The following is a 16,241-nucleotide window of genomic DNA, read 5'->3' on the forward strand; positions in this document are numbered from 1 at the left end:
TGCTGCCTGTGATTTGATCTGCATTCTGGGATACCTGGCTGCCCCAAGTCTACACAAGCAATCGATTATCTAGGATCGACCTGTTTTGACTTACTTTGCACGGCAACCAATCAAATGTTAGAGAAGCTGCATGGGCAGCGTTAACCCTGCCCCCTGAGTTTGATGGGTGAGGCTGACAGATAAAATTATTTCATGATGAGAGCCAGGCGCCAGGACTGCCAAAATGAAATAAATAAATAAATCATTAAATAATTAATTTAATGTGTCAATAATTAATTAAATGTGTCAATAATTAATTAAAATGTGAAATACATAAATAAATCATTAAATGTGTCAATAATTAATTAATTACATGTGTCATAACTATTTATTTAATTAATTAATTCCAATTTTAATTAATTATTGCCACATTTAATTAATTATTTAATGGTGTATTTAATTAATTCATTATGGCAGTCCTGGCGTTCCATAGAGAGTGTGTGTAATTGTGTAGAGGGAAAGGAATGTATTGACACTGTCATAAAAGGAGACAGGAAGCTACAGTTGGGGGATGTTGATGCTTGTACCTTTAATAAAAGCTCATACTTGTCATAACATAGAAGTAGGTTTGCAGGAGATGCTCCATATGCGTATCTGTAAATGTAAGACAATAAGAGGCCAATGGCCCAGTGGATGCAGAGTGGGGGTCTCAGTGCTTGTAATCTGTTAACTCTGTTTTGTATGTTGTGTAGAGAAATTTGGTGTAGCTTGGATGAGGGGATATTACTTTTATGACCAGCAGGAAGTAGGGTCACAGAGACACACACACATACAGTGCTTTAACTGTTACACAAGGATGTGGGGACTTAGCCAGGGACTTGTTGAAAACACATGCTAGCTAGTCAGCACATATTGTTTCAGCGATTGGCCAAAGCCTCATTAACTCGCTAAATGCGAGTTCACTAAAGCAACAGTCACGTACCTGGGAAAGCAGGCGGGTTTCGGGGAAGTTTGCCTGGTGGAGGCGGGTGTTTAACAGAGATGAACTTAAACATTTGCGTTACGTTAAACGTTGCCTTATGGAACGCCTGGGATAGCTTTCTCCGAGGTGAAATGCTTGTTTGGAAGCAGATAGCGAGGCTCCACCAGACTGCAGAACAGGTCTCTTATTTACAGACATGTCATTTTTCTGAGATATAAATCAGGATATAAATTTAAGTTTCAGGTCTTTTAAACAGAAAGAAGTTCATGATTTAATGTACAGGATGTGAATAAACCACCAGTAAACATTTTTTATGCAGAAACCTTTTTTCCAACCTTTATCTTATCTGATCTGTGATAAATTCAGTGTAAAGTGAACATGCCATTTAAATCATTTCATTTAAATTAAATTAAATACTTTTAGTATTTAGTATTAAGGAGTTTTAGTTCCAGTTTTTTTCTGAATTTTTATGGCAAAAAGATTAAACAGTCTGGATATTAATAGATTATCAGGAAAGCATGTCCGCTCATTATCTGGTTAAAATGAGATATTTCTAAAGTAATGAAATATTACATTAATAATTTTTATGTAACAAATAGAATATAAAATATTTTAATGTAAATGCATTTTTAATAATAATGTTCCTGTTTTTCTATATTTCTTTTTCAGACCAAAAAGAGTTAACAGTCAATCAAGAAGCCGATGCCACTCTGGAATGTTCTGGTTCCACAAATGCTACTGTAATAATGATAAGGTGGGAAAAACCTAATCTGACATCAGCATGTGTCATCTGCTTCATAGATGATCAACTTCAGAAAGACAACCAGCATGAATTATTCAAAAATCGAGTGGATATGACAGATCCAAAATGGAAGGAGACTGGAAACTTTTCTGTGAGTCTCAAAAATGTCACCACGAATGACAGTGGAACATATATATGTGAGGCTGGATACAATGGACAGAAACCAGTGCTTCTCAGCAGAGTCACCCTGAAGGTGGAAGTCCAAGGTGAATTTAATTTCAGCTGCTTCTTGGTTATTGATGTGTCAGTATAACACAGGTATTATATTATATCCCAAAAGCTGATTCTGTTCATCTGGATGTAGTGTTTTCAGTGGGAAAAACATTTCATAACTCATTAAAGTGAATTCTTCAGTCTCAACTGACTGCAGGTTTCCCCAATATTATTAACAGTACATTGCATAATGACTGAAACTAGCACAACTGAATGAACAATAGGTTGTAAGGTTAGTTCCTTGATCGTTAATATGCAAACTGTCATGACCATCGATGAACAACCACTGACCAAACTCATTGATCAAGGTTGTTGAGCAAAGACCACTGAACAAAGAGCATGAGTACCATTCACAGAGAGTTAGGGAATGGCTGCAATCAGAGCATGGTGAAAGATGTACCCTTAGGCCCCCTCCTTGATTCAGAGATGATCCCTTTTCACGCAAATGGCCTCCGTGTCTCCCTGCTCTTACCAGATATTATATTATAGTGTATTTTGTTTTCTTAACCCTGTGTTTGCTGAAATTATTAATTTAATTGCAGTAAAAATGTTGAATCAGTTTAGAGAAACACAAACATGGAAAATATTCCAAGATGCTTTTCTGTTTATGGGACACAAAAGACTTTAGTGTAGATCTGCTGTCATTTAAGCTGAAGTAGTTTTAAATAATGCGCCATAGAGATGAAAAAAATTTACTTTCTTAATCAGTGTGTGTGTGTGTGTGTGTGTGTGTGATCAGAGGTGAAGCTGCTTCCTGGTTGTTGATGTTTGTTTCTAAAGATGTTGTTGATGAGACTTTGTAGAAAGCAGCTGGTCTGAGTGATGTGATCAGAGTGCAGTAGATAATGTCTGACAGCAGTTTGAAGAGGAAATGGATTCTGTTCTGATCTTCACTCATCACCTACCTGACAGCTGACACCTCACACCTGTTTCTCACCTGCAGGTCAACCAGGAGGACAAAGTGGAGATGGAGGGAAGGAGGCTGGAGGGAAGGAGGCTGGAGTAAAGGAGAGTGGTTCTGTTGGACTGATAGTTGGTCTGTCAGTTCCTGCTGTGCTTGTTGTTGGTGTTGGTGCTGTTTTTATCTACAGAACATATAGACGTAGACAAAATCCAGATTACCGGCCCCCTGTGGATCAGGGGCTTTGAAATTCCATCAGTGGCTTCCAAACTGAACCGTGAGTCCTGCTGCTTGTTTCAGATTCATGAAAAGCCAGTTCAACATTCAGAGTGACTGATGTTGGTCCAACAGTGGACTCAGATAGTAATGTCAGTTTTTGTTTTTGTTGCAGTTGTTGGTGTTTTGATCAACATAAGATATAAAGAACAATGTTAGGACTCACATGGCACTGAACCACAGAGACAAATGTTCTGTGGCTGAATTGTGAATCTCCTGCTGATGAAGATGGAGACAAAAATGATATGAAAACAGACAGCTGTCACCAACACTCCACAAGGATCCCTGATGTCACTTTGACACTTGAGAAGGAACTGCTTCATCAACCTCAGTCTCAGCAAAGAACAGAACTGCATCCAGAAAATGACATCAGAGTGCAGCAGATAATGTCTGACAGCAGTTTGAAGAGGAAATGGATTCTGTTCTGTTCTTCACTCATCACCTACCTGACAGCTGACACCTCACACCTGTTTCTCACCTGCAGGTCAGTCAGGAGGACAAAGTGGAGGGAAGGAGGATGAGAAGAATGACGGAGGTCAGAATTGTGGACTTATAATTGGTCTGTCAGTTTCTGCCATGCTTCTTGTTGTTTTTGTTGCTGGTTTTGTGTTCGACAGAAATCGTAGAGGGCGACTTCTTCCAAATAATCCAATGATTTGTGTTCAGTGGGTTCATAACTGAACTGTGAGTCCTGCTGCTGTTCCAGGTTATTATCAGTAAGTTCAGCATTCAGACTGACAGAGGAGAGACACAGGAAACAAGACAAAATGAAACTTTGCATTGTTTTGCATAATTATTTGATCTCTGATGTTCCTGCTCACCATACCAACAAACTGCCTAATTTTAACAATAATTGTCAGTTTAAATCATTATCTGTTGTTTATAAAATATTTTATTAGATTTTATAAAAAAATTTAATAATGTATTTGAATTGTTACAGATTATGTCGTGATTTTCTTAAAAGTTTGTAACACATAAACATGTATCACTCAGCTACTGTACAGGTGAGAATGATATATTCTCTTATTACACACACACACACGTGCTAGATAGGTTAGGCTACACTCTATGGTAGGAGAGCCAATTATCCAGCCTGAGAACCATCGGATGGGTTTGAAAAATGGGCTTAAACTTTTTTTCCAAGTTTTTACCATGGCTTTTTTTTTTTTTTTTATATATATATAGGCTTAAAATGTTTTAATATTAGATTTTTAAAAAGTATTTCTTGGCTCAACCTCTGACCGGTTGAGCCAGTCGATGCAGATTTAATCTGATCTGGAATCAGTCCAAAGAAAATAAAACACTGATGTGGGCGTGTGAATGAACCCACTGCATGTACAAACAGATGTAACACTGTGACTGAGTTAAAGTGAAACTGTCTGAGCCTGTCCCTGTGAAACAGAGTTCGGAGCCTGCAGCCTTGTTTCAGTCAGAATAAAGTCTGAATAACCAAATGTTGTGATGACTTCCTTCTACACAGAGGGCGGGACTTTTTTAGAGCCCGGCAGCTTCAGCAGTGCTGAGAACAGTGGCTGTGTTTGTGGGAGGTGCTTAAATGAAAAGAGCCCAGGCAGCAGGTTTAACAGGTCTTTGAGCCCAAACATGAAGTCTGATTCAATACAACCTCGACATACACCAACAGTATACCATCACTAAGCTACATTTTCAGTTCATTCCTCTGTAAATGTTTTAAAAGGAAACTAAAAACAGTAATTTCATTCAGACAAAAGGTGCTGATAAGGTGAGACAGGAATTTTCCAGACTGCTGTGTCATAATATTTGAAGTCCTGTTTGATTTATTGTTTGATTTTCTCTAGAAATATATTTCATCAGGAGGCACAAACCTGCAGCTTTGTGATTTCATTAATACAAGACAAACATTTAATATTTCTCAGGTATATTTGAGTCTAACTGGTCCTTGTGCTTCAAATTTCACTTTCATTTAGATTTAAAACATCTACAAAAGTCTTGGGGCAAAAGTCATGTTTGTAAAAACAGAGAGTAGAAAACATGACGTGACCAACAGCTGAGACAGTGGAAAAACTCACTTCCTTCTAGCTGTCCTTCCTCTTACCTGCTCACCTGTGACTTCTGTAAACGGGCTGTCCACTTTAATGTCTGTGCCGCCTGGTGGCCAGTACAGGTACTACATCAACCCCAGCCCCTCACCAGACCTCAACCTAAGAGCAAATACACACTTCAAAACTGGCTTAACACGACTCAGCTTCTGATTATTATCCACTAAGGCTTTAAATATTTGTCATCTAATAGTAAATTTTATTTTAAATGAGTGTTTTATGATATTGATCTGTTAATTTTTTCTCTGTCTTAAATCCTTCTTGGGGACACATGACATAAAAGAATTAATGAATAAAAAAAAAAAATTTAACCTCAAAAGCTGCTTAGAAATCTTTGAGTTATCGCTCAGAAGAGGTCGAAGCTTCAGCAACATTTGTAGTAGAAAACAACTTTATTATTTTTCCAATGCTTTGTTTCACAGACTAACCAGATTTTTAGAGGCACACAATCACAAATCTAGCCTATTATCATCTTCATTTACACTTTTGTCTTCTCTTTTATCTTTAAAAACAAACACTTGACTTTAGAAAATAAAAATAAAACCCACTGAAACCATTATTTGACCTTACAAATCATAAAAATATTTTCACTTTCAGTTTGGCCAGATTTGTCAACCAAACATGGGTGATGAGATCTGCCCTCAAAATGTGTGTGGTTGTATCTTTTTTCTGAACTTTTGAATCCAATATGTATGCAAAATATTAGAATAACTTTGCGCAAAGAGAACTGAACCTCTGCTATATTAATATAATAATATTACTACGACAGAATACAAATACTATTACAATTTGAACTATAATTTTAAAAAATGGGGCTAGTGTGTTATGTAGGAGACATGCAGTAAAAGAAAATAAGTATTTACTGTTGCTTACAGAGGGCAGAGGGTGACTTCACCTCCAAACCTAAACAGTAAAATTAGAACAGTCAAGGTTTAAATTTGGGATTCAGCAGATGTGGAACCCTAAAATCTCTTTAGTGATTCAGCAGGGAAACAAATCACAACTCATAATAATTTCTAATGTGAGCTTCACTATGTTTTTTTAATGTACATGATGTGATCACATGACCTGCTGCTGTTTGTGGATTTCCACCATTAAATTCAACAAGATGTCAGCAGATGTTTCACAGCCATCCTGGTTGATCTCCATCCTCGACACTGACGATACACTGTTTCTACTTTCTCTATGCATTTGGTTTGGTATGAAGTTGGAATTCGAGGCAAAAGCCTCACTCAGATTTGTTGCATAAAAAGTCCAGATTATGTTATTGGGACTTCATTACCCAGCAGCCCTTGCTCAGTCATACAGACTGTCTGACTCCAAAGCAGAGCGCTGTTGTGAACTAAGTGGATCTCTATTTTGACACTTTAGTTAACTTGCTAATTAGTAATTATCACTAAAATTGGCTCATAATTTGATATTTGTTAATCTTGTTCAGGGTTTGTTTGTTTCCTTAAATGTCTGATGTGTTTTCGAACATTATATTGTGTGACTGTGTAAAATGGAAGAGTTGTGAAACTATGTTTCTGGTGCGCAGAAGTTAATTAGATGTGTAGTACATGTGACTGCTGACCTGCCTGAGCAGGAATGATTTCATTCCTTGTGTTGGAGCGCCATCTTGTGGTGGTTTAGAGAATTGTTGAGAATTTATATTCTGTCCCCTTAAAGCACAAATAGGATGATGTAACTCCTTCCTTTCTTGGTTTAAAAATGTATGTTATGTTTTTAATGAATTTCATTAGGACATCTTAGCATTGTGAGATGTGCAGAAACACAGAGTGGAGGAAAACACTGCTCAAGTTCTGAAGTTCTGTCTATATTTTAGCATTTTCATTCTGATTGTTATGAAGCTAATGTTTGAGTTCAATAACAGACATTTGTAATCATTCATCTGCCTGTTTGTTTTGGTTGCCTTTCCATTTTCTACATCACTACCACGTGGTAGCCGTCAATCTCAATATCAAATCAAATCACTTTTATTGTCACATCACATGTGCAGGTACATTGGTACAGCACATGTGAGTGAAATTCTTGTGTGCGAGCTTCACAAGCAACAGAGTTGTGCAAAATACAATAATGTAAACAAGCAAATACAAGAATGGCTAATCTGAAACTAATAAATATATGTACAATATATAATAGTATATGCATTTCTGGATGTGTATACTAAATGTTTTCCTCTGTGTGTGTGTGTGTGTGTACACATATTTTACAAATTAAATAGAGTAAACAATAAATAAAATATATAAAAATATACAGAGTTGAATATGTGCAAAACAGTGGCATTACTGTACAGTATGGAGTGCATAATGTTGAAGTTCCAGTAGTGAAGCTGAGGTGTCTATGACGTGTTCAGCAGTCTGATGGCCTGATGGAAGAAGCTGTCTCTCAGTCTGCTGGTACGGGACCGGATGCTGCAGAACCTCCTTCCTGATGGAAGCAGTCTGAACAGTTTATGGCTGGGGTGACTGGAGTCCTTGATGATCCTCCCCGCTTTCCTCAGGCAGCGCTTCCTGTAGATGTCTTGGAGGGAGGGAAGCTCACCTCCAATTATCAGTTCAGAGCACCGCACTACTCGCTGGAGAGCTTTGCAGTTGTAGGCGGTGCTGTTGCCATACCAGGTGGTGATGCATCCAGTGAGGATGCTCTCAATGGCACAGTGATAGAAGGTCCTGAGAATGCGGGGGCTCATGCCGAATCTTTTCAGTCTCCTGAGAAAGAAGAGGCGCTGCTGCGCCTTCTTCACTGTTTTGTTTGTGTGTACTGACCATGTAAGATCCTCAGCCAGATGTACACCAAGGAACCGGAAGCTGCTCACTCTCTCCACAGCAGCGCCGTTGATGGTGATGGGGGTGTGTACTTCTCTGCACCTCCGGAAGTCCACTATCAACTCCTTTGTCTTTGCGACGTTGAGGGTGAGATGGTTGTCTTGACACCAGTGGGTCAGGGCGCTGACCTCCTCCCTGTAAGCCGTGTCATCACCATTGGTGATAAGACCCACCACTGTAGTGTCGTCCGCAAACTTCACAATGATGTTGGAGTTGTTAGTGGCTGTGCAGTCGTAGGTGTAGAGTGAGTATAGGAGAGGGCTCAGTACACACCCCTGTGGAGCACCAGTGTTCAGTGTGATGGGGGATGAGGTGATGCTGCCCAGTCTGACCACTTGGCGTCTGTCAGACAGGAAGCTAAGGATCCAGCTGCAGAGGGAGCTGCTCAGTCCTAGATCCTGCAGTTTCCTGTCCAGCTTCGAGGGAACGATGGTATTGAATGCTGAGCTGTAATCTACAAACAGCATTCTCACATACGTGTCTCTCTTCTCCAGGTGTGACAGGGCAGTATGTAGTGTCAGGGCTATGGCATCATCAGTGGACCTGTTGTGGCAGTATGCGAACTGTAGAGGGTCCAGTGAGTCGGGTAGTGCAGAGCAGATGAAGTCCCTGACCAGCTTCTCGAAGCATTTGCTTACGATGGGGGTCAGGGCTACAGGTCGCCAGTCGTTCAATGAGGAGATGGTGGAGGATTTGGGTACAGGGACGATGGTGGCCATTTTGAAGCAGGCTGGGACTACAGACAGAGAGAGGGAAAGGTTGAAGATGTGCGTGAACACTCCAGCCAGCTGAGCCGCGCATGACTTGAGGACGCGGCCGGGAATCCCGTCCGGACCAGTAGCTTTGCGTGCGTTCACCTTCCTGAAGCACCTCCGCACATCCTCCTCAGACACAGTGTGCGCACTGACGTCATCCGCGGTGCGCACACTGTCCGGTCTCATGGTGTTCGCTGTGTCGAATCTAGCGTAGAATACGTTTAGATCCTCACACAGAGAGGCCGTGGTCTGCGGTGTGCTGGGTTTCCCTCTAAAGTCTGCGATCGTGTTTAGTCCCTGCCACATACTCCGAGGGTTGTCAAACTGTTGCTCCACCCTGTCCCTGTACTCAGGTTTGGCTGCTTTGATCGTCTTCCGGAGTTGGTAATGTGCGTGTTTGTAGTCCGATGTGTTCGCGGAGGCAAAGGCGGTGCTCCGTGCCGCCAGTGCTGCACGAACATCTCTGTTAATCCAGGGTTTTTGATTTGGGAAGGATTTAACTGTTCTGGATGGGACGACATCTTCCACGCATTTCCTGATAAATCCACAGACTGAGTCTGTGTACTCATCAATGTCCTTAGCAGCCACGTGAAACATTTCCCAGTCCGCGTGATCAAAACAGTCCCGCAGCGCAGACTCCGATTGGTCCGTCCAACAGTGCACCGCCCTCCGGGTTGGAGCTTCCTGTTTCAGCTTCTGCCTGTAGGCGGGCAGGAGCAGGATGGAGCGGTGATCTGATTGGCCGAATGGGGCGCGGGGGAGGGCTTTGTACGCATCCCGGAAAGAGGTGTAGCAGTGGTCGAGTAGCCGATCTCCACGAGTGTTAAAGTGGATGTGTTGGTGGAGTTTGGGTGAGACTTTCTTTAGGTTTCCCTTATTAAAGTCTCCGGCTGTGATAAACGCCGCCTCTGGGTGTGTGGTTTCCTCGCTGCTGATCGCGCTGTACAGTTCCCTGAGTGCTCGGTCAGTGTCGGCTTGTGGGGGAATGTAAACAGCCGTAATAATCACTGCTGTAAATTCCCTCGGTAGCCAGAATGGCCGGCACTTAATCATCAGGTACTCCAGGTCCGGTGAGCAGAAGGATTTGACCGGGTGCACGTTCGCATAATCACACCAGCTGTTGTTGATCATGAAACACACACCACCGCCTCTGCATTTCCCAGTAAGATCCTGTGACCTGTCCACGCGATGCACGGAGAACCCCGGTAGTTGTATTGCGGAGTCCGGTACCTTGTCCGATAGCCAGGTTTCTGTGAGGCAGATCACGCAGCAGTCCCGCATCTCTCGCTGGAATGAGATCCGTGCCCGAAGCTCGCACAGCTTGTTCTCCAGAGACTGCACACGTGCTATCCATTGTACTGCTTTGAACAGTTTTCTTTGATCACTTCACTTTTTGTATGACCCGTCCCAACAGCTGCAGTGGGGGTTTTGCACCATGTTAGCTTTTTTTTTTTTTTTTTTTTGCAGCATGCAGCTTTAATCTGATCTGAAACAGATGAAGACATAAATGTGGCACATAAATGTGTGTGTGATCCTGCTGCATGATTAAACAGATTCCAGACTGTCACTGAGGCAAAGTGAAAACCTGTCTTAGCCTGTTTGTGTGTGTGATGGCTACATGCAACCACACAATTCAAATACTCTGGTTTCTATTTTCCTTCTACATTAAGTTAATTTGTCATTGATGTGATCTAGCACAACGGTTTAACTTGGTTAATTTGTTTTTATAGTTGACAGCAGTATGCCACATTTCAAATGATTCATCAAATTTGGTTCATAGTGTTTGTCATGGTACTTTGGGTATATGCTGTTATAATTACTTTATTCTGTCTGAGTTACTTGAGTGCTGCTTCGGTCCTTCCTGGTTGGAGTAAAAGAAGAGGCTAGAATGGAGCTGGTTTAAGTGGACTGGACCATATTGTGACCATGCAGGGGGGGATGGGCTTTCTTATGTTTAGCTATTGTCAATGTGGTTTTAAGGTGGACCTTACAATAATAAAGAAAAACCAAACAAACCCTTTTAATAGGAATAAACCTTCAGCAGAACAAGACTCAGGGAGGTACGGCCATCTGCTGGGTAAGAGAAGGAAGACAGGATAAAAGACATGGAAAGATCCAGAAATTAATAACAAGTATGATTTAGTGAAGAGAGGTCTATTAACACATAGCGACTGAAGAAGAATAACTCAATGCATCATGGGAATCCCCAGCAGCCTACACCTATTGCAGCATAACTAAGGGAGGACTCAGGGTCACCTATTCCAGCCCTAACTATATGCTTTAGGAAAAAGGAAAGTTTTAAACCTAATCTTAAAAGTAGAGATAGTGTCTGTCTCCCGAATCCAAACTGGAAGCTGGTTCCATATAAGAGGGGCCTGAAAACTGAAGGCTCTGCCTCCCATTGAGTTTCTGTGATCTGAGCCAAGTGGAGCTGCCTCTCATTTGGGCAGGTCATTTTGTTAAGGATTTTTTATTAGAATTCTGTTTATTTGACCTCTTTTATGGGCCCACTTAGTTTTAAAAACAGCGTATTGAGGCATAATAAAACTCATTTTTTTACGATTACACCTGTGCCTGCATTTTCTTGGCTGCTTGGTCCTAGATTATATAAAAAGACTGAGATGTCGAGGAGATGTTTTGTTTCCATCGGAACTACAATGCGGTTTGAAGAGGGAACAAATCTGACTCGTAACCAAATGTTTGGGGTGGAAATTTCACCCTGTGTAGTGTATTTTTTAAGACCCACAACCTTTAGCAGAACCGGAATTAGTGGCTGCATTAGTGGGAGTTGCTCAAATAAAAAGAGCTCATGTTTCAGGTGTAACAGGGCTCTCTGTCACTCAGGCTGGTTCAAAACAACCTCTAACGATAAATGTACTATTGGTAAGACAAGTTGGCTGATCTGCTGGAGCTTGATGATTTCTCCAGAGCTATGTCATGTGATTTAGTAAAAACTAAAATAGTGTTAGTTTGACTGTTTTATTTTTGTTTGGTTAGTAAATCTGAGAAGGGTCAAAGTACACCAAACATTTGAACTACACGTGAAATAATAATATTAACAACAGCACTCAGAGCACAACTCCCTCTGAAGGGAAATAATTAAACTAAAACATGCTGTTTTATGATGTTATTACATTATGCTAACCCTTGACCTATGGCCTATGACCACTGCATATTAAATGGCCTATTTTATTATCTTTACCCTTATGATTGGAGCAGAATTGGCTGAAATTATATACATATATATATATACACATCACACAAAATCTAAACATGACATCTTTAACTGTGGAACTGCTAACTGATTATCCCTCTACCTTTGGGAGGAGAATAAAAGACAAAAATATAACATTTACACAAGTATTCATGGCCTTGACCATGAGACTCACCTGCTTACAGCCTGACGCTGCTTTTAACCTGTTTGGTGCTAAGGTACATCAGAAGTTAAGGTACAACATAATAATCATAAAGAATGTAATCATATTCATAGGCCAGCCTAGTGGAGCAGTGGTTAGCACTGTTGCCTCACAGGCCCTGAGTTTAAATCTACCATCTGTGTGGATTTTGCATGTTCTCTCTGTGCTTCATTTTTAGCAAGTAAAATTATGGGATTTCATTTCTGTAGTGATTAAAAACACACACAGTGGCCACTGAAGCCTTAATCCTATTCATGCAAACATCCAGCTAAAAAATTCCTATATAATAAATATATATATAATAAATGGGACAAGAACTGAGGATCACCAAAGCTTTATACAATGTTATTATTAAAAGGGTTTGCAGTAAAATTTATACAATAAGCCTGTGAAATAACTAATAATGTTCTATTTTCTGTTCATAATTTTTATGGACAGGATTTCTAGGCGCAGCCAAGTGGCGGAGGGCTTTCGCTTTGGTGGCCTCAGAATCTCATCTCTGATTTTTGCAGATGATGTGGTTCTGTTGGCTTCATCGGGTGAGGGCCTCCAGCTCGCACTGGAACGGCTCGCAGCCGAGTGTGAAGCAGCGGGAATGAGGATCAGCACCTCCAAATCTGAGGCCATGGTTCTCAGCCGGAAAAGGGTGGAGTGCCCACTCCGGGTCGGGGATGAGTTCCTGCCCCAAGTGGAGGAGTTCAAGTATCTCGGGGTCTTGTTCGCGAGTGATGGGAGAAGGGAGCCGGAGATCGACAGACGGATTGGGGCTGCAGCTGCAGTAATGCGGACGCTGCACCGGTCCGTCGTGGTGAAGAGGGAGCTGAGTGTAAAAGCGAAGCTCTCAATTTACCGGTCGATCTACGTCCCTACCCTCACCTATGGCCACGAGCTGTGGGTAGTGACCGAAAGAACGAGATCGCGGGTACAAGCGGCAGAAATGAGCTTCCTCCGAAGGGTGGCTGGCCTCTCCCTTAGAGATAGGGTGAGAAGTTCGGCCATCCAGGAGGGGCTCAGAGTAGAGCAGCTGCTGCTCCACATCGAAAGGAGCCAGCTGAGGTGGTTCGGGCATCTGACAAGGATGCCCCCTGGGCGCCTCCTGGGTGAGGTGTTCCAGGCATGTCCCATCGGGAGGAGGCCCCGGGGCAGACCCAGGACATGCTGGAGAGATTATATCTCTCGGCTGGCCTTGGAACGCCTTGGTATTCCCCTGGATAAGCTGGAGGAGGTGGCTGGGGAGAGGGAGGTCTGGGCCTCTTTGCTTAGGCTGCTGCACCCGCGACCCGGCCTCGGATAAAGCGGATGAAGATGGATGGATGGATGGATGGATGTTCTATTTTTCTAGACTTCCTTATGGGTATTTATTTTGTGACCTGTCCAGGGTTTACTCCGCCCCTGGGAGTAGACTGCAGCCCCTCAGTGACTGTGATTGGATAAGTGGAAGAACAGGGATTCTAGAAAGGATCAGCTAATCACTGCATTTTATACTGACAGCAGTGGTGATGTTAAAGAGGTTAAACTGTTGACATTTATAAAGCAGCTGCTGTGCTACCAATTTTACCAGTAGATGGCAGCAAAATGTAAATGTGGCTCATATTCAGCTCATGTTCAGGACATGTTGGCTGTGTCCCAATTCAGGGGCTGTGTCCCAATTCAGGGTCTGCACGCTTGAAGTACGCATTTTAAGTGCGATTATGTCACCGCCACGCGACGACGGCTGTCCCAATTCAAAGTGTACTTCAAATGCATACTCCAAATGCGCCGTCGATTTCCCCAAATATCAAGCGTGGTCCGGTGCATGCTTCATGTTCCCATATATCCACAATGGATATTTTTGCCGCAAAATACGGCAGAAGAGAGTGAACTGTTAAAAGTAAGTACTGAATATGATGTCACTTATTTATGTGCGAATGTTTAATAACAAAGAACATTAAAACATTACTGTTGGCCACATGTCGGCAAAGATATGTGACACTAGTGATGTTTGTACTTTCTGCGTTAACTTGGTTTTAAAGCCTCCACTGATATATATATATATATACATACATATAACACCCAGCACGCCCCTGCGTGCGGTTTATCCTTCGGGTCCTCTACCAGAGGCCTGGGAGCTTGAGGGTCCTGCGCAGTATCTTAGCTGTTCCCAGGACTGTGCTCTTCTGGACAGAGATCTCCGATGTTATTCCCAGGATCTGCTGGAGCCACTCGCCTAGCTTGGGAGTCACCGCACCTAGTGCTCCGATTACCACGGGGACCACCGTTACCTTCACCCTCCACATCCTCTCGAGCTCTTCTCTGAGCCCTTGGTATTTCTCCAGCTTCTCGTGTTCCTTCTTTCTGATGTTGCTGTCATTGGGAACCGCTACATCGATCACTACGGCCGTCTTCTTCTGTTTGTCTACCACCACTATGTCCGGTTGGTTAGCCACCACCATTTTGTTCATCTGTATCTGGAAGTCCCACAGGATCTTAGCTCGGTCATTCTCCACCACCCTTGGGGGCATCTCCCATTTTGACCTCGGGACTTCCAGGTTATACTCGGCACAGATGTTCCTGTACACTATGCCGGCCACTTGGTTATGGCGTTCCATGTATGCCCTGCCTGCTAGCATCTTGCACCCTGCTGTTATGTGCTGGATTGTCTCTGGAGCATCTTTACACAGCCTGCACCTGGGGTCTTGCCTGGTGTGATAGCCTCTATGGATCTTGTACTCAGAGCTTGTTCTTGTGCTGCCATGATTAGTCCCTCTGTGCTGTCTTTCAGTCCAGCTTTGTCCAGCCACTGGTAGGATTTCTGGATATCAGCCACCTCCTCTATCTGCCGGTGGTACATACCGTGCAGGGGCCTGTCCTTCCATGATGGTTCCTCGGAGAGGCGGAGCCAGACATTTGAAAACACCCGGGGCTTAGCCCTAAAGGGTAGTATGCATGTTGGATTTTTTTTTTTTTTTTTTTTTTGGGGGGGGGGGGGGTTAGAAATGACTGAAAGATTAATAGGCTCTGTTTTGAGTTTTGTTCAAAAAAGAATGACTTCATATAGGGAAAAATATATATCACATATGCAGGACACCTTAAACTAGTTTTTTAATTAAGCAGCAAGGCAGAACAAAGTCGGGCCTGTATCGAGACACGAGGACTAAACCCCAATTCAACCAGACCCAGAACTGATCCAGAATTAAAACAGGACTACAACAGTTCAAAATCAGGACTACTTAGGATTTAACCAAGACAGAACCAGAATCAGAACTAGATGATAGTAGCACTAAAAATCATCATAGACCTGCACTACACTTATTTTTTAATTCTACCAAAGTATTAGATTGAGAAAAGTTTACATAATTATTTAGCCTTGTTGTGCAAACAAGCCTGCATAACTTAATAAAAATAGAATTTGAAAAATAACAAACCTAAAAAGAAACACTAGGTACGAGATACATGAGGACCTATGATACGGTGATACTTTGGGTAAACAACCATTTGACTAATATGTGTGTCTCACCTGCTCTTGTTCGTCTCTGTTCTGTCCTCATTCTCCATCTCCCCCTCTGTTCCTCTCTCTCCCCCTCTGCTCCTCTCTCTCTCTCTCCCTCTCTGTTCCTCTCTCTCCCTCTTTGTGCTGACAATCATCAAATATACAGATATTTACAAAATCTTCAGATCAAAACACTTTTTTAATTGTAAGATCAAATCAGACTAAATGTTATTTTTTTAGATTGATAAATATAAAAGGCATATTTGTTAACTTTAAGAGTAAAGAGAGAAACTATCTGTATTTCTTAATTGCAAATGCCACCAAATTGTATTCAAAATTGAGCCACACTTATGGAGCTCCACGATTCTTTTCCTGGTGTTTTGGTTGACATCTCTTGATTTTCCCATGTCAGAGAAACAGACTCTGTGTTTTGCCTTATATGCATCCACAGCTGTGCCACCAATTTACTCACATGGACTCTACTAACCTATCAGAAGCTTCTTCAGCTCAGAATGGAATCGTCTGGAGTTTCTTATTAATTA

The 16,241-nt window shown here is 42.0% G+C and overlaps 1 protein-coding gene across 1 annotated transcript in view; it reads left to right on the forward strand.

The window, feature by feature from the left end:
* Positions 1 to 16,241, forward strand: part of LOC146672412 (uncharacterized) — an 85,110-nt gene that overhangs the window by 5,486 nt on the left and 63,383 nt on the right. Inside the window, exon 2 of the mRNA XM_085402570.1 lies at positions 1,640 to 1,969. Coding sequence (XP_085258696.1) covers positions 1,640 to 1,969 — 330 coding nt within the window. The remainder of the gene's footprint in view (positions 1 to 1,639; positions 1,970 to 16,241) is intronic.

The sequence above is a fragment of the Rhamphochromis longiceps genome, linkage group LG3 (assembly GCF_057381845.1).
Source record: "Rhamphochromis longiceps isolate RC_006_pf linkage group LG3, R_longiceps_female_GT1.1, whole genome shotgun sequence".
NCBI classification, from domain to species: domain Eukaryota; kingdom Metazoa; phylum Chordata; class Actinopteri; order Cichliformes; family Cichlidae; genus Rhamphochromis; species Rhamphochromis longiceps.